We start from the raw sequence: 20,189 nt of genomic DNA, 5'->3' as shown, positions 1-20,189 counted from the left end.
GCATGAAATTGACATATGATTGGAATATTCGTTGAAATTTCCAATGAGGATTCACAATAGTTCGCTTATTGGGTTGGCAACACTTTATTTCTTTAGTGGCAAAAGTGTTTGGCCACTTTACAACTAGGTGCTTAGGCAGAAAAACTAGTGTTGTTGTTTTGCATATATTTAAGCAACTATAGGCCAGCAATTTGCTGTTTTTTGCTACACTTGCCAGCTGTCGAAAGTACCTAATATAATTCTTTTTAACAATGTATTCTTGATTTCATCTTACCAATGAAGTGAAATATTTTTATTTTCTTTGAGACTTGGTATTATAAAGTACATATTATTACATATTAAAGAATAGATCAAAATTAAAAGTTGTTGCATCCGCTGTATCATAACTAATTGATATACATATTAATATTTATATGTATTTTTAACTTTAATATATTTACAATTTTTTTCTGTCTGACCGTCCTGCACAATATTTATAAATATTAGAGGTATTCAGACGTATAAGCTGATTTACGCATATGAAATAGCTTGTTTATTTGCATTTTGCATATAAAATATAGGACAAATATTTTAAATCTGGTGGAAAGTTTATTTGTAAGAGTTGCATTTGACATTTTTCGCCTTAAATCAGTTGATTTATTTATGAGTTGATTCATATGAAAACTCTTTATATGGTAAATTACTGCCCCTAATTAGGAAAATCATATGTTTTCTGTTTACAAATCGAATGTTAAAAATTACATCCTTTAAACACCATTTGTATCGGAGAAATTTTAAAAATTGATTATTATAACCATAAAGGATGACATTCAGTGGTTTTATTAGCTTCAGTGGATTTCAGGTATGTGAATTATTATTTTTTACTCTATTTTAAATTAATAATAGTTACAATTTTCTCTATTCAATTTCAAAAATTTTAAAATTTGCACAAAATATTTTTCCGGTTTTATTAAAGTCAACTATCATTGACATTTATTAAAAAAAATGTCACTTTTTCGTTATCTCAACTTTATCTTTTGCTTGAAATTTATCTTTTGCTTTATAAATTTATATTTCAACTGCATTTATCTAATGCATTTGAAATGTCCCTTATTATCCACTTTCGTTTTAACGAAATTAAGGCCATTCTCCTTAATATTGTTCTAACTTTAAAACTAAATCTTGTATGGAAAAAATAACTTGATTTTGCTAAAACGAAGATGAAATTAAGATTTTTGTAAATTAAGGAATGCCTTAACATAGAATAAGGTGTGTCTGAACATAGTATTTGATAATAACCAAAGAATACATTTAATGTCAGCCAACTCAAATTAAATTCTGTCAATCATGTAAATGTTAGTAAGTGTAGGCAGGGTTTAGTAATTCAAATGAAGTTTATAGCAAATCAATTGCATTATTGTATATTGTTGTGTTGTTTCAATAATGCCAGCGTTTTGCTGCGTAGCGGATTGTGTAGATAGATATAGCCATTCGGGGAGTATTTCATATCATAAGTTTCCAATAAAAAGACCCGCGCTATTGGAAAAATGGTTGGAGTTTATAGGTCGCTCTAAGGATTGGACACCCTCAAAGTGGAGTACAGTGTGTTGCCGTCACTTTGTAACTGATGCCTTCAGCAATTTAAATGGAAGGAAGACACTTAAAAAAGATGCTTTTCCGACAATTACAACATACGTCAATCAAAAACAGGAAAATGAAAATATATGCATTAAAGAAGTGTACACTCCACCAAAGTCCTATGTATGTAGCTATGGCACATTAAAGTTACAGCGAAAACATGTTTTAGTTGACACTCATCTCAAAAATAGTCCACTATTATTGAAACAAATAATGACTATAGATAAAACTAAATTTGGTTTTATCTATCCAAGAGAAGTGTTCATTAAGATAGTTTTCATTGTAATTATATACTTTTTATTGTATTCACAACATGATAAATTCTATGCATCTTAGGTTGAACATGAACCAAGTAAGAATGTGGAACAAATGCCACATGAGGTAAGCTTTAAGTTGTGCAACATATGGTAATATGAAAAGCACTGTTAATAATATGAGTTTCTACAATATCTGGGACTACAGTTAAACCAATGAAGACGCTTATGATATATGTTTATGTCTCTATGAATATTGTTTTAGCTTGCTCATTGTGTTGAAAAATTAAACGTCAATAAATTTTAAATTTTAACCGTCAAAGTAGATTCGGGTATCTGTAGAAACTTGATATTTAATTTTATTTAAAATGGTTCGCTGCTAATGCCTATAATTTTTTTTCAACACAGGTTTTTACAAATACTGCAATTAATCCATTAGTTGAACAATTTTGTTGCTTGTGTTACAATAATAATAGATTTGACTTATCAGTTGTAAGCGATAGCAATATTTTTCAATATATACAAAAATGCTTGCCATTGCTTAATATCCAACATAATGATTTGTTACAAGTATGCAGTAACTGTTTGGAAGACATAGAATCTTTAAATCGATTTATTCATAAAATAGCCGAAGCTATTCGGAACCAAAAGGTGTCAAAAAGCAACATTTCAAGTAAATCTAATGAACGGCAGTTAAAAATAAAACAAGAACCAATTACAAGAGTTAAACAGGAATGTGCAGAGCAAGTATCTGATATATATGAGGAAGATTTTGATTATGGATTTGATGATACGATTGAGCACGATCACGATTGTGATGTTGAGCAAAAGTTTCCATTTAATAGTTTATCTACGCTTAATACAAAGGATATAATAAATAATTGCGATATTATGGAAATAGTCAATTTAGATGATCCTTTTATAAATATTATTGACGATGATGGTAATACGAATTTGGAAGGCTTTGAGGAACATACACCACCAAATGAAACCGCTGCTGTGGTAAATAATCATTTATTACAGCAGTTAATATCAGAAGAGCATAACTACGTAGAGGTAGCAAGAGAGTTAAAGTATGAAGGTCAAATAAGAAATGTTTATAAGACTGAAAAAAATGATAGTCAAGATATGCTGAACACGGAAGATTATATGGGCGATAATACAATTAGTGAAAATCTAAGTTTAAATGTTAAAGATATATCGCAATCAATTAATAATAATGATGATAACTGCCGATCTCTAAAACCTATCGTAACTTCGATAAGTAATATCTTAGATTCTTCAATACAATTTCCTGTTAATACCAATATAAGTACATCAAAAAATCTTTTTGTAACAAGTGTGCGAGATATGTCCACTACTGAACAAGCAATGCCACTACTGAACAACAAACCTTATACAAAACCTAATATTGTTGTGCTGAATGAAAGTATAGTAAAATCTCCACATGCGTTTTGTTTACAAACATGCTGCGTTTGCCAATCAAATTTCTTCAGTGTGCAAGCATTAACGCAACATTATAGAGCTATTCACCATCAAGAACCAATGGTGACGATACCAACAGCAAATGTGATGACTCAAAATAATGAGAATGATGTCTCAATTATAAAGAAAGGTAATCTACTAAATATACTTAATGATAGCATTGATATTGATGAATTCTGTAAGGCTATCGATTTAATTGAGAATCCAGATCATAATTCAATTAAAAATAGTAAGACAACAACATCTCAAAATTGTTGTTCACAAGCAAGACATACTGAGCAAAACGACGATCTTGAACCTACAACAAATAATACTTTTGGGGATAGTTTGCAGAATTCAAAGAAAATAAATGGTTCAGTAGATTTAAAACAATGTCATCAGAAAAATAATGGCACAATTACAAACAATGAAGTTCATAATAGTTTTATAGATCCAAATAAGAATCATGCCACTGGAGTCACTGGAGTAATCACAAGCTGTTCTATAGATTTAAAAGACTCGGAGAAAAAACAAAATAGTGAAACTTCAGCAAATAATGAAATTCATTATATTTCTACAGATTCGAAAAAAAACAATAACATTGCACCAGCGTCAACAAGTTTCTTAACAGATTTAGCGCAATCTGATTCGTTAAATAATACTAAACCAACAACAAGCAATAAATTTCAGAGTTCTAAATGTGAAGGACAACTAGTTACCCGACCACCAATGTCCAAAACTTTTTCAACAGATGTACAACAGTGCAAGCATAAGAAAAGTGATCAAAGACGATCAAGCTACGATTTGCATGAAATTTTTATTGATCAAAGAAAGAATAATGCCACTGTGCTGACAACAAAAAATGGTTCATTAAATTTAAAAGAACCTGAGCGAAAGGGATTTACAGATATAACAGCAAACATGATGTTGTTTGATGATAATGTTTTAAAAGATGCAAGAAAACACAATATCACTTCAACAGATTCAACAGAAACCGAGCGAAGGAAGAAAGAAAAGAAAAGTAACATCATTGCTCCAGTGCCCAAAAATCGTACAACGAATTTAAAAAAATCCAAGCAAAATGTAAATAGTAAAGTAAGAGCAAACAAAGAGCTCCATGATGTTTTAACAGATCCAAGAAAAAAGAAAACCACTTCAACACTGCACAAAACTCGTTCAACAAATTTAAAAAAATCCAAACAAAAGATTAATAGTGAAGTAAAACCAAACGAAGAGCATCATGATGTTTTAACAGATCCAAGAAAAAACAAAACAACTTCATCATTGCACAAAATTCGTTCAACAACTTTAATAAAATTCGAGAAAAAGAAAAGCACTGAAGCAAGAGTAAAGAATGAGTTTCATGATGTTTTCCCAGATCCCGGAAAAAACATCACTTCAAAATTGTCAAAAATAGGTTCAACAAATTCAAAAAAATCCGAGCGAAAGGAAAATAGTGGAAAAACAGCAAACAATGAGCTGCATTGTTTTTCTCCTATAGCTAAAAGGAGAAAAAAAACAATTTCATGGACGTCTAAAAGATCCTTAACAAATATGCGGCAATACAAGCTGGAAGACAATAATGATGTAATAGTAACAAGCAATCGTACTTCTAAAAATCCAAACATCAAAAAATTAACTAAAGCACGTGTTTCCAAAAAATCTTTAACAGATAAACAACAATATAAGCAGATAAAAAATATCAAACCAAGTACAAATAGTAATGATTCCTTGAGTACGGAGATCTGTGCCCCAGAAGCAAAGAAGAAAAAAAAGGAAATAAAACCTCAAGTCTTCCAACAGCTTAACAGAAATCTAAAGCGTGCTAAAAAAGGAATTGAATCTAAGGAGGATTTGAAATATTTTGATAGCAATAGATTTAAACGTCTTTTAAAATCAAAAATACAAATGAGGAGATCTGGACTTAATCATAGCAAAAATTTATTACATTGTAACAAGTGTCAGAAAATTTTTGGAAATATTAAAAAACTCATAGACCATAAGAAAATGTCGCACTACAATAATCAGAAACGAATTGTAGTTGCTTGCGTTTATAGGTGTAATAAAATTTTTCACAATAAAAAGGCTCGTAATCTGCATATGAGATATATGTGTCATGGTACAGTATTTAATTTATCGCATCCAAAATACCAAGTGTCTAGTATACAAGAAAAACACAAATCAAGGGCGACTGTAAATAAGCAAACAAAATCTTCGATTATTGAGAATAAGGTGTCATATAAACTTAAGCATTTTGTAAATAATATAAATAATGAAAAAAGTGGAAAACAACGTAAAACAAAAAAGAAATCCGGTTCATTCAAATGTTCATTTTGTCAGAAGGAATTTCAGTACAAGAAACACTTAAAACAACATTCTATAACCCACGAGAATAGTAAATTCAAATGTAGTTTATGTGAAAAGACCTTCCAACGAAAACATGGCATGGATCAGCATGTACGTGTATTTCATATGGGTATACGACCGTTCAAATGTAATGTGTGTTCAAGACCCTTTAGTCTTAAACACGATATGCTGCTATGTAAACACAAAAAAAGCTATAAGAAGAGCACTAATCGTAAAGACAATACGTAATATCAACACTTAAAGGCGCTCAGATGTGCTCACATAATCTCATAACTATAAAAATATAATTAAACTAAGTTACCTTAAATGGATGTGATATGTTTCAATTATAAATTGCACATACATAGATATATATTATACATCCGATTTCGCTCAATCAATTGTCAGCTAGGTTGGCGCATATATAAATTTTAACTTTTATTATTTATTTATTTATTATAACACACGATTTTTATATAAAGTAAATATATGAGACATGTTTTTATGCTGACTGCATAAGAATGGACACAAATATTTTATAACTGTCCGTGTAGACATCACAAGCGACAGATTGTCAAAACAATAGTTTTAAACTACGTGTTTTTAAGTTTTTAATAATTGAAAAATAATGTGTACTCTATAATTTAAAATCTAGAATTTGATATTGTTAAGTAACAAAACACAATAAAAGCAAAAAGTTTGATTGCAACACATAAATTTTAATATATTTATAAATTTTGATCAGTATATATTAGTTATTATATTATATTATTACATATTATTATATTATTATTATATTATATTATTACATATTATTATATTATTATTATATTATTATTATATTATTATTATATTATTATTATATTATTATTATATTATTATTATATTATTATTATATTATTATTATATTATTGTTATACTATTATTATACTATTATTATATTATTATTATATTATTATTATATTTATATATTAAATCATATTTTTAATTTATGTATATTAATTTTAACTTATATAGTAATTTTAATTTTTGTATTAATTTTAAATATATGTTTCATATTATATATAATGTATATCTAACATACATTGCATATAACTTTTATATACATTTCAATATATATATGAATTTTAATATATATATATAGATTCCAATATTTATATACAAATTTCAATATATATATTAATTTTAATATAAACATAAATTTTAATATATATAAATTTTAATGTATATATAAATACACATACACAGATTTAAATATATAAATTGAAACATATATATAAATTTGTATATATATATATATTAATTTTAATATATACATAAATTGAAATATATATATAAATTTCAATGTATATATAAATTTCAATATATATATAAATTTTAATATATGTATAAATTTTAAATTATAATTAAATTTAAATTTACATATTAATTTTTAATTAAAATTTTTCAAAATTTTATATATATATATATAAAATATTTGCAATATTTATAATAATTTGTGTTATTATCCACTATTACATTTTTGTATTGTTCATTTTTAAGTGTATAAGGCAACGTAAAATATAGTTTTGATTTGTTATTTATTATTAATGGTTTTGTTTTAACTTTTTTTTTCTGAATGTATTTGTTATTTAAAAACTATATTGCTTTTGTATTTATTTTTATATACCATATATAGTTTTTTGTCTATATATAAATTTTATATATAAACCTTATATAATCAAAATTTTTTTAAATTTAATATAACTTGTGATATATTTCTATTTAAAATTAATATTATTTATTTATTACTATTATTAATTTATGAAGATGTCTTAATATATATAGATCTATACAGATTTAAATTAAATTGTAATTTCAATGAATAGAATATTTTGGAGGCAAATTAATACTTATTAAAAAATTAATATATTTTTGTATTACAAAAATAATGTTGGCTGTAAATAGTTGTAAATATAAAATGTAAAAGTACAAATGTGATTTTAAATATTATACTTAAAACTGATTTTGTTTTAAATATAAATTACGGAAAAACAAATCTGTTAAATATAAAATGTGTTTTTATTATTTTAAATAAGAAAAAATTATAATTATTGGTAGAAGTTTAGTTAAAAAAATCGGTTGGCTATAAATAATAAATTAAAGTGCGGGTTGATATCTGAACGATTGACGAACTGGAAGCCATTAATTACTGTAACTTTTTTGTAATCCTGAATCTACATTAGTAAGACTTTGCAAGATACAGATATATTTTTTTAATAATACATATTTCCATTAAAATAGAAATCTCGTGAAAGTCCACCCAATGAAAATTCCCAGTAAGGATAGAAAATCAATTGAACTTTTCATATCGTTATATTATTTACTAAAGCTTTGATTTTGCAAGCTGCGTATTAGAGCATATTAGTGTATATAAGAGTATATTAGTGTAAACCCTTGTTTTCTAAAATCTATAGAGTTCGTTGTGTGGCCAAGTTTGTATCTTAACTTGCGACGAGCAAGGGCCGATGATCATTGTTGTTGAAGTTCAAAAACTGGAAAATACATTGGTGGATACAGATTGCAATACACACACATATACATCAACCTGCTGGTTCTAATGAAATGTCTGATCACATTAGTATTTTTTCAATAGCATATTTCATTGGTTCTTACTTCCAGTTGCAAATCGTGGCTTGAAGTGTGATGAGTATAAGCTTCTATTTAATCTAAAAATCGTCGTTTAAAAGCGATTTATTAAAGTTTGAATCTTTTTTAAAATGTGGGTTTCGAACTGTATTTTGTGACCCTACAATAACTGTGGTAGCATATTAGATTTAAATATAAGCTTTCTTCGTCCAAGTAGGTTAAAAAATCTCCAATTTTTTTTCCTGGGATCAATTGTATACATATATAGAATAGACTAGGATATAACCGGAGGAGTTTGCAAATATAAGTTAGAAGGTTATTGTTATAATATTATCAATCGCTGTAATAAACCGTATTGTTGACAGTAGCAATCTTCAGTATGTATTTTGAAAACCGGTAATCATTGTTGTCATTTTTTTGTTGGATTCCTACGGTTCCTTTCGTAGGGTAAAGAGTTATTTAATTGAGTGTAAATAATTTAATGTAAAGATTGTTAATGTGTTCCTTTACTGAAATTCAACACACTACAACATAAATCATCTTTATAATTATTGCTCTATATACAACTATTAGAGTAACAATGCGAACTTTTTCAAATTTGTCTCTTGAATAGGGGAGGTTTGGATTCTTTCTACTTCTTATATCATTTTTCTAGATATGTTCCTATTCCTGACTCATCATTTTTATCTCTTTAAACTGTTGAGTTTACGTTTCTATATTTAATATAAGCAGTTGTTCCCGGATTATTTTTTGCTCTGTTTTTACTTTGCCTTGAACTATTAGAATTTCTATTAAGGTCATATCAACAAGAATAAAAATATATTCCATAACAGAAATCCTTGAAAACAGTCGATTACTACGATCAAGTACCGGTTCCAAGAACGGTCGGGTCTATGTCCTGGAGACACTCGTTACCTACAACGACCAAGTACCGTTCAACACCACCACAAGCAGGACCCGGTGGGTTACAACAACGATCCAGTACCGCTCATTTTTTTCGGTGGAACAGTTTACAACTATAATAAAAACTTATCGAGCAATAGTAAAAGGAATAAATTAGAAATTTTGATATTCGAAGTCAGTGCAAATCGGAACAAACAGTTTACATTATATATTTCATTGGTCGATTTAGAAATCAGACAACTTTTAACATAACTTTTTGCATACCGAAATGTACAATCCTGATTTTCATCAACTTCTATGAATAGATGGAAGAAGTATTTCCTTTTGACTGGTAGTATCTTATATATTACCAATATGTGTCTTGTGTATTCTATACGTATGTATGAGGGAAAGATCAAAATTAGTTTTCATAACTCACATAGAAAAAAACTTATAATTTATATATTTTTTATATTTTTATTTAATAAATGTATTTAATTATTTAGAAATTGTTTTATATACACGATTATTTATACTGTTGTAATTGTAGTTCTTAATCTATCACTAATATTGATGCGTTTATACTATATTTAATATATACTTTTTATATACTTATTGTATATATTATATTTTATTAATGACAATATATTGTTTTAGTTCTTTTTTTGAACAAATTAATGTATTTTAATTTAACTAACTAATTTATATGCTGAAATACTGGTATTTATAAAAATTATTTAATAAGCATATATTGAAAAACAAAATTATTTTGATAAAAATAAAAAAAATTAAAATTTAAAAAAAAATAATTTAAAAAAAATAATTAAAAATAAATTTTAAAAAAATAATAGTTTAAACTTAAATAATAAAAAAAATTAAGAAAAATTGTTATGATGAAAAAAAAGAGTTTTAAAATAAAAATTCAAAGAAAAAAGTTTTCAACAAATTAAATTAAAAAAATTTTTAAATTTTAAACTAAAATAAAATTCCAAGTGCAATATTTAAATAGTTATGGTATATACTTTTCGTTATTATAATTATTACTACTATATAATAAATTTTTGTTTTGAATTTAAAAATTTTACACCAAACAGAACAAAGCTTTAACAAATGTTATCACCAAGACTACATATTTAATTAATAACTTTTTTTTAAATAATTTTTGACAATTATTTTTGAATTAACTAAATATAAAAATATCAAAAATATATATATTTGTAAATAGTTTCAACATAAATTTTTTTTGAGCAACTAACATTGAAATATATAAACTTTAAAATATATATTTTTTAAATTTATAATTTTCATATATTGTATGATTTTAATAATAATAAAGAATAAAAATAAAATGGCACTCAAATAACAATTGTGACGTAAGTTTTTTTTTTTTTAAAGTAACTTGCTTATTATAAAATTGTTTAAAACTGTTTAGCTTATTTTTATAAAATATAGTATTAGCTTTAATTTTAAAAATAATTATAAAATTTGGTATCAATCAAAGTTTGCAACAAAAAACATTAAAAATATATATATACATTTATATATTTTTAAAATTGAATTAAAAATAGATTTTGTTTTTTATTGTGTACATGATATATATATATATCAATGTGTCTGTAATGTTTGCATTATAAATATAGTTAGTTAATAATATATTTACAGTTGAACTTCGAACGGTGAATTGTTATTAAGAAAATTCAAATTTTTTTATCCATCTTATTTTAGCTCTATTATTAGTGACTTGATTTTTATATTAAAATAAGAATAATTGAAGGGTTCTATGAAGTTTATAGTTAAAAACCGGGTTGGTATTTTTATTATTAGCATTTTTGTGTATTAATATTAGTTTAATATTTCTTTTTTCAATAAATTAAAAATGTATGTTAATATTTTTTATCTTCGCAATGTCCACAATATCAAAGAGTGCGTTATAATAAGTTCTATTAAAAAACCAGTATTACAGAAAAAGTATTTCTGGAAATTATTATTGTTGCTCATGTATATATAGAAGTTATGATGATTTTGATGATATGGAATAAAAAATCCCTCGACCAGAGAAAACTTATGATTACTCTAATTTTTAGTAAACTAAACAGTGAATGAGTTTTCAGAATTCTTGGTTCTTTATAGGAATCTTGTTTTACTGTAAGCTTAGTAGAAGAATCTTAAAGACCAAATTAGATGATATCAATTTCTTTGTGAATTATTGTGTACTACAGAACTCTTTGACTTGTAGAATGTTGTCTAGTATATATTAAAAAATGGTTATAAAGTAGTAGGCTTTGCTTTGCTGAAATTTATATTAAAAGCCGCCGCGCATTAATGATTCTGTTGACGGTCTTAAGATATGTTTTGATTAATGAACTCTACTAAAACGTTTTTTTATATATATCTATATACCCTATGTAGATTTTAAACATATTATATCCGTTGATTTATAATCAATTTAGTCCAAGATGAAATTGTGAATATGATAAGTTTTGAAGTTATAGATTTCTAATTTATAAATTTTTAATTATTTGATAAACATAAGAAACTACATTATAAAAAATAATATTATCTTGATGCAACCTGATCCACATCGTTGAGAAAACTGTATTTTTTTCAAAAATGTGTTATAAAATACTAAATTAATATTTTATTTCAATAGTTTAAAAGGCAAGTAGTAGGTGTACACTACTTAAAAAACTAATCAAAGAAAAAAGGTAATTTTATTAGATATGGTCTTTAAATATCAGTTTCCAATCATAACGACCAATCGAAGTTCAATTGCAATATTAGTTATAGTATGAATAATTATTTAAAATGTAATTATATGACAATAGAATAGTTTATATTATAGGTTATTTTTTTTTTTTTTGCTTGCTTCTTATATTTATGATATACATATTTAATTGTGATCTTACTATATTCTATATAAAAGTTAAAATAATTTTTTTTATTGTTATTGTATTCTTAATAATTTTGTTACAATTTTGAGTGTGGATTACAAATATTATTGTAGAAAATATAAAACATAGCAAAATATATGTATGTTTATTGCTTAACGCCCACTTGCACGCATTCATACTTCTGCACAACGTTATTGATTATATATATATATATAATATAATGTGGAAATTACTGGAAAATAGCAGCACGTTGTTGGAATTGTAGTCGGCGACTAGCACGTTCCTCATCTTCACGACGACGTTCTTCTTGTTCTTGTCGTATTTCGTCATGGAATTTATTCGTACGTAATTGTTGCTCAATCTTGGCTTCAAAGAAACTCTTGGCGCCACTAACACCAACTTCATCAACATTGATCTCTGTCAAACGTGCTAATTGATTGAGTCCAGACTCCTTATCTAACTCACCAGCCTGTGCCTTACGATAAATAAGCAAAAATTCACGGAAACTTATTTTACCGTCATGATCCTCATCAACTTCGGATATCATTTGTTTCAAGCCCAAATGAGTTTGTGGTGCACCCAACTTCTCCATCATATATTTTAGTTCAGTCAAATCTAAGTAACCATCACAACCAGTATCGTATCTGTAAATATAAGAAATAGATTTCAATAGTTAGATTTCGAATAGTAAGATTTCGATAAAAATTTTTATATAGAGCAGTAAATGATTATGTTAAAATAGGGCGAAGGACCTAGAAGTATAGTTTATTATTCTTAGTTAACTTTAAAATTAATTTTAATGTTAACACACAAATAATTAAATAAATTACCATATGTTAATATCGTTCGAGTTTTTAGATGTGTATATATACTGATCAACAATTCCTTAATTGGTTAAATGTAAATAATATTAATAATTATTTACAACAAATATTTTTTTAATGTCAACCTTGTAAGATTAGGTTATACCGGCGATTCTAAGCATCTAATTATGTAATTATGCCTATTTATCTATTATGTTAACGAACAAGAAATCTAAAATTCTCTTTATAGGGAGGTCCTGAAATTGGTCATAATTCTCAAATAACTAAACGCCCAACATGATCAGTCGATGCCGCGCATATACTGGGCAATAATAAAGTAGATTTGAGGCATTTTCCTCGTTCTCCCCAAAACTTCGACAGTTGTAATTTAATGGTATATTAAATTTGTTAGCATATTTCCCTAATTGGCTGCGACTCGTAAATAAACCCTCAACAAAATTCATATTTTTACGAGGCACCTCAACGAGAGTGTTTGACTTTTTCTTGCGCCAGAATTTGAACATTATCTTATGTAGTGGAATGTGGGTAGAAAGTAAAGCTTGAATAACATTACCGATATTTACAGTTCTTGTACATACATATATTGCAACTAAATAAATACAGTTATCCCCCCCTATAACGCGGTGCATAACGCGGTTCCGCGTTATAAAGGTATTCCCGTTTACCCCGTGTACACACGTGTTAAGATACGCGAAGTTAATTATGAACTGTACAAATATATGCATTCCCCGCGTTATATGGGGGTATGCCCGTGTTATACGGGGGATTAAAATCGCGTAATATGAAAACGCGTTATAAGGGTACCATGTTATAGGGGGAATTACTGTAAATGTAATAATTTATCTGTTTATCTAAGAATATGTACGTCTGTTTAAAAACGTAAGACTTCCAAGAGAGGTCTGCGGTATATATAGTAGCAGGTTTTTCTTACTATAGCGTATGCCATGTTGAAATATATTATTTGAGTGTGTCATTCGCAGTATGACGCGCCCCGGTGGTTAAAACGTACTAATATTAGATAATTATTGTAATTAAAATAATTGCATTCTTAAATACAATTACAATGCATAGGAAAAATGCATTGCCATTCTTACAATAATTGACATTCATATGTATGTATGTATGTAGATATGTATGCAGAAATCGGTATTTAAAAAAAAACTATTTGAATTTCACGTGCCAATGTGGGTCATTCACATTCAAATTGCATAAGCGCTTGTGCCAACGTACCGCACAAAGCGTATAAATAGCGCCTATGACCTGCCTTAACAATTACGATGGAACAAAGAAGCAACTAAGTTGGCTGAGGTCTGGGAAGAGAGCGAACAGTGGTTGTTGAAAACCGTAAATACAATGTAAAACAAGAAAAAAAAATATTTAAAAAATATTGCAAAATCAAAAGTTGCTCTCTGACTTTATTTATTTATTTATTTTTTTTTTTTTTGATTTTACTTCTAATTTGGGTTGAATGACATTAAGAACAATAGAAAACGTCAATAATTTAAGCATAGATTTTTTTTAATTATATATATGCGTTATTAATATAAAACCTATTATCATGGTAAGTATAAAAATATAGTAATTAATAGTTTGATGAAAAAAAAAACGCTCCTCAACTCCTCATATAAATTGATTTCAATTTATTAACATATTTCTTGAATAAAAAGCTGGTTTATGATTTCCAAATAATGCCTCTACAAACAGAATAGTATTGATATTTAACAATTAAAATTAAATTAAAAATAAAATTAATTAATTCAATTATTCTACAGCTGTTTTATGATTTCGTTCTAATATAAACACAGCAAGTGAATTTGTTAATAAAACTTTCACAGCAAATTAACAAAAACTCCACAAAAATATGCGAACATAAAAGTCAAGTACGGCTTTGGGTCAGTTGGTTAAGGAGCGTTGACTCTGAGCTTCAAATTTGGCAGGGCACTAGTTCAGTTCCTGGTACTTGTACTCTCAAAAAATTATTCGTGAATAATTAAATAAAAGAATTATTCCCAATACCACTGATAATGGGTATTTGGCAATACTCGCAACAGCTGTATGGTCAGATAAAAATTCAATTAATTAAAATAATATTAAAAAAATTTTTTGTTGTTATAGTTTACTACTGTTCGAAAATCCTCTTAAATAATAAACATACATACTTTTATATCATAAGGTATCAAAACAATAAAGATGCTACCAGGTACATCATTAAAACCATTCGGCGAGAAGTTTCATGTGTTAACCCATATTGAAAATATGTGAATATGTATTGTCTTTGAAGTTGGTTTCAGTCCATTATAACTTATTTATGCAGACGCAGATATCATCGTGTGTCCCATATTAAAAACATGTGAGAGTGTTGCCTTCAAAGCTGATTTCAGCGTATTATAACTTATGGTATATATGCAGACGCAAACTAATTGAGTTTATTTTAACTATTATTTCAAAATGTTCGAGTATGAATCCCTGCACAAAATGTCACTCTTCGAAACTCTCACATAGTTCTTTAACGTATATGCAAACAACAATATGTTCTAGTTTAAGCATGCTTGATTTAAAAACAACCTTACGCTATCATATAATAAATAAATAAATAAATTTCGTTCTGAAATACTTAATCGTACATACTAAAAAGTTTGAAAATATTATTCCTCAATTAGCTTGGATTTTTCTCACAGGCAGACACTCCCTTTTTTGTATAGCATACCTGGCTGTCCATACCAGACACGTTCGCGGTCCAATACAAAGTAGTGTGCAAATTGGAGGCTCGCAGAAACAAGTACATACATGGTTCATGGTCTTATTGGATAATACGGTGATAGTGTTAAATTTAATTTTATTAATTTATTCATTTGAATTCATTTTTTGGGATACGGTATCCTATTAATGTTTAATTAAAAATGTAATTTTGCCAAAATATATCAAGGGAAAATTAGAGTAATTGTGGTAGATAAGAAATATATCGCGGGCCGCACATATATTATCTGCGGGCCGTGCTTTGGACAAGCTTGATTTAAATCATCCGTATATTCCTTTTCTTTGTTTACACATATTTTATTTTAAACTGATCGTTTTGTGTGTGGAAAAATCTTTGTTAATAAAATATCTTAATGTCTATTGTTTTAAAAATTTTCGAAACTAATACTTTAATTTATGGAAAAAACCTGTGCTTTTATAATAATATACAGGTTAGGTTATCCTGGCAGACCAAAAAGGTTACTTGTAGACCATTAAGGTCCATTGCGATTGCAAATCAGAGTCTTAATTTTTAGCGATAGTGTGCGAATTTTATTATTGATATTATGTAAAGATCGAGAATAACCATGTCCATAAAATGATTTTTACATGAATTCTATTAAAAATTATAAAATATTTGATATATAAATAACTATATTTTGGTGTTTTGATGTATATGGGGTGCAGATACATATTCAAATTTGAAGAATACTCAAATATCAATATACTTGTCCAGAAATTAACTCGAGCATAAATTTACTCGATGCTTCGAAAAATTCAAATAATATTTGAAGCTCTGGTATTAATGAAAAGTGGTGTTCAGATCCTTTAAACGAGTTTGAAAAACAGCTGTTATGCAAATATGCAAATATTTTTTTTAATTATTCATTTCCATACAAACAGCTGAACACATTAAAACTATTCTAACGAAAAGTGGTGTTCACACTGACTAAACGCTTTTAAAAAACAGCTGTTGTATGCAAACACTGTTTATGTTTTCATATTAACAGCTAAACACATTAAAAATGTTTTAATGAAAGCTATTAGTCATTCTGGGCACTGCTTTTATGACTGCCTTGTATGACTTGCTTATGGTCTGTTTTTAATATGGTCCATTTTAATAAATAAATTGTTTATAATTTTTTTTAAAACCATATTTTTAAAAGAGCTAAAATGTGGTAACTCATCTAAGTTTATGTACATATGTATTTAAACCTTTATTAGACAAGGAGACACTCTGTACAATGTATTTTGTGATTTTGGATAATTGTTATTTATTATTAATAATAATAAAAATGTTTATTTCACAAAGCATATAATTATATCAAAAAAAATAAAAAAGATACAATAGTTCCACTTTAATGCAAAATTATATGCAATTACCTCTTTTTCTTAGTTTTATTTTCTTCTTATTGATTTCTATTAAATTTATTAGTGACACTGGCAGCATTAAACCATAATTGCCTATCAAACTCATTATAAAGCAACAGCAACAATGTTAAAAAGTGTAAAAATAGTTACATACACACACATACACACAAACAACAAAAAAAGCAAACAGTTTTACAAAACACAAAATAAAAATAACAAGAAGAAGAAGGCAATGTCAAATCAAATTTAACACTAAGATTTGTGTAACAATTCTTTTCTTTTCTTTTTTTTTCTTTTTCATTTTTTTTTAAAGTTTTTGTTTATTTTGTTTTTGTTGTTATATTTAATTCCTCTGTTGCTCATCTCTTCGGCAGGTGCTGCCCATACGCTCACTGCTTCATATTATCATTATTGGCATTTAAACAGTAATTACTTTCCCTAATTTGCTAATATGTGATAATAATGAAGTTATTTTTTTTTTTATTTTAAAATTGTCATACAACAGAGAGTCGCGCTTTGATAGTTAAGATTTGTAGCTGCGACAGAGGTTGATAATGTCAATCACAGCCATAAAGACGATGACACTTACATTTAAAGCAATAATAATAACATAATAACAACAACAACAATTTCCTTTCGTCAAAGGAATTGTTAGCGTTTTTTTATATTCAATTGTTGTTGTTATTGTTATTATTGTGTAGAAATTGTTTTTTTATTCTATTACTACTTACAATTGCAAATTTTTTTCTGTTAAAATAAAATTGCTGTTTGTATGAAAAAATAAAAAAAATTAATATTTCTGTTTGATTTAAAAACAAATTTTTTATTGATTTCCCTTTTTAATAAATATTTTTGATTTAACAAAAAAAATTTATTTTTGCCATATTATCACTGAAAGTGAAACTTGTTTTATTTTCAAATAATTTTTTTGCTCCATGTTTTCTTTTTCTATATTATGAAATTACTTTTTTATTTTATTTTATTTTATTTTATTTATTTCCATGACGTCATAACAACTTGCAGTTTAAGCAAACATTCTACTACTTTAAGTGCTACGTAACAGGATTTCATACTAAGTTGTAGAGAATATGCAAATATTATATATGGGCTGCTTTCGATAATCCCTACAATTGTATTATAAGGATTGCTGGCCTACCGAAATACTCCAGAGTAAAAAAGTATTATTTATATTTTATATTATATTATATTATTTATTTTTATGTTTATTATTATGTTGAAGCTGTTTTGAGCTAGTGCACTTAAGTATTTATACTCTTTTTTAATTCGAGGTATTTTTAAAACCCCTCTTTACACCTTGACTAGATTATTGTTTATCACTTCATCAGACTAAGCAATAATAGACCTCAGATCTGCATACCTCCCCGAGGACCCTGTAACTATTTTGAAATTTGATAACGCGGTGTTGGTAAGTCTGCCAATTTTCGTAAATAATTTTAGGGCTCTATCCTTTATGTATTTGTTGATGGGATCAATCTTGATGTCCCTGATGATGTCATTCGTCCTAATGTACCATGAAACTTTAAGAAGTCTTCTCAGAGCCTGGCTTTGTGCAATTTCTAGCTGGTGAATAGTAGTGTTTGAAGCTTTGCTAAACGCTGCACAACCATATAGAAGTGACGGACGAATTATTTGGTTATATATCAGTTTCCTGTTCTTTATATTTATATTTATATTTATATTTATATTTATATTTATATTTATATTTATATTTATATTTATATTTATATTTATATTTATATTATATTTATTTTATATTTATATTTATATTTATATTTATATTTATATTTATATTTATATTTATATTTATATTTATATTTATATTTATATTTATATTTATATTTATATTTTATGTAATAATTGAAAAATATAAATATAAATTGTTTCTATATATACGAGATATATCTATCTAATATCCTTGCCAATGAATTAATAAAAAATAAATTATAAATAAATTATTAATATTTTATGTTGTAATTGAAAAATATACCATACACATATGTTATGTATATTGTTTCTATTTATGCGAAATATAGTATCTACCTATGTAACATCCTTGCCAAGAATTAATAAAATATGCATTATCATAATTTCATATTAATAACTAATGTAGAAAAAAAATTGTTAAAATTCTTAGTCACAACGGGCTATTATTTGAGTTCAAGTCAGCTTTGGGCACAAGACAGCCATTCCTAGCTGGTATACCTTTAATGAGGAATGCAGAGGCAAGTCTACTCCATTTCATATTTCAGTGTTCATCATTGGAAAAGTGGTAAAATATTTGGGGTTTCTTTTCTTGCCGACTTAACAGTGCTGTCATCCTACAAAATTATAAACTTGGTCAAGTTTATAGACTTGTCCGGTTGATTCACTTTCACTTGAATGTGGGAGTCGTGCTTTTTAGCGTGGTTCGTACGCTGCCTTTCTAGTTCAAAACGGATGATTATTTCAGTTCAAGCGGTATTTCGGTACAAGATCGCTACTCTAATCGAACCCTATATATAATTATAAAGGGTACCTATAAGATTTAATGTGTTACCCTCTGTTTATAACTTATGGAATTTAGCATTTTATTATTTACTCCCAAAACTATTATAATTTTTTTAAAAACTCCTCTTAAAAAGCCTTCTATTTCTTACATGTAGCAGATGTGCAGAATCAGCATGACTGACTCTCTTCATATTTGATGCATTCAAGCATCATCAGGTTTAATAAAACTTGACTCTTGACCATGGCCTTTAATTTTTATTTTCCCCGCATAATTTTTCATTTCGATTTCCTTTTCTATAGGCGGGCGTGTGCATTGCACAACTAGTTTTTCCAGATTTTGCTCATGGTCATGGCTACTTGGGTACTGCAGTCTACAGCAGTCCACATATTATAAAGCAACCGCCGCATCATCTTCATTTTCCAAGTGCCTGTGATTATTTTTGTCATCCTGCAGTCAGTTTCGTCTGCACATGCGCACCGGTACAAAATTTTTTCATGTATCTTTTAGCGTTTTTTTTTAAATTTTTTTTTCTACTTACGGACACTTTTATTTATAAATTGACTGGAAAACAAGTTTACTTGCGTGTTTTCATGTATCTTGTATCTTGTGTCTTGTATCTTATAAATTATGGCAGCAGTTACACAAGCCAACCATGCCAATTTTTTTC

The 20,189-nt window shown here is 27.0% G+C and overlaps 2 protein-coding genes across 3 annotated transcripts in view; one reads left to right on the top strand and one right to left on the bottom strand.

The window, feature by feature from the left end:
• The first annotated feature begins 1,367 nt into the window (after positions 1–1,367).
• LOC119687960 lies at positions 1,368–6,382 on the top strand. Its single transcript, XM_038102525.1, has 3 exons — positions 1,368–1,740; positions 1,954–1,998; positions 2,280–6,382. Exons 1-3 carry the CDS (start codon positions 1,423–1,425, stop codon positions 5,928–5,930), a joined length of 4,014 nt encoding a protein of 1,337 aa, XP_037958453.1. The 5' UTR covers positions 1,368–1,422; the 3' UTR covers positions 5,931–6,382.
• A 5,775-nt stretch (positions 6,383–12,157) lies between these two features.
• The window catches only part of LOC119688105 (EF-hand domain-containing protein D2 homolog), a 48,761-nt gene continuing 40,729 nt past the window's right edge, over positions 12,158–20,189 (bottom strand). For both annotated transcript variants that reach the window (XM_038102753.1, XM_038102754.1), the window contains one exon: positions 12,158–12,726. In XM_038102753.1, the coding sequence (XP_037958681.1) occupies positions 12,312–12,726 (415 nt within the window). In that variant the 3' untranslated portion in view covers positions 12,158–12,311. The remainder of the gene's footprint in view (positions 12,727–20,189) is intronic.

The sequence above is a fragment of the Teleopsis dalmanni genome, chromosome X, assembly GCF_002237135.1.
Source record: "Teleopsis dalmanni isolate 2A chromosome X, ASM223713v2, whole genome shotgun sequence".
NCBI classification, from domain to species: domain Eukaryota; kingdom Metazoa; phylum Arthropoda; class Insecta; order Diptera; family Diopsidae; genus Teleopsis; species Teleopsis dalmanni.
Note: the sequence above shows the minus strand (reverse complement) of the source record. Positions and strands in the feature narration are given on the sequence as shown.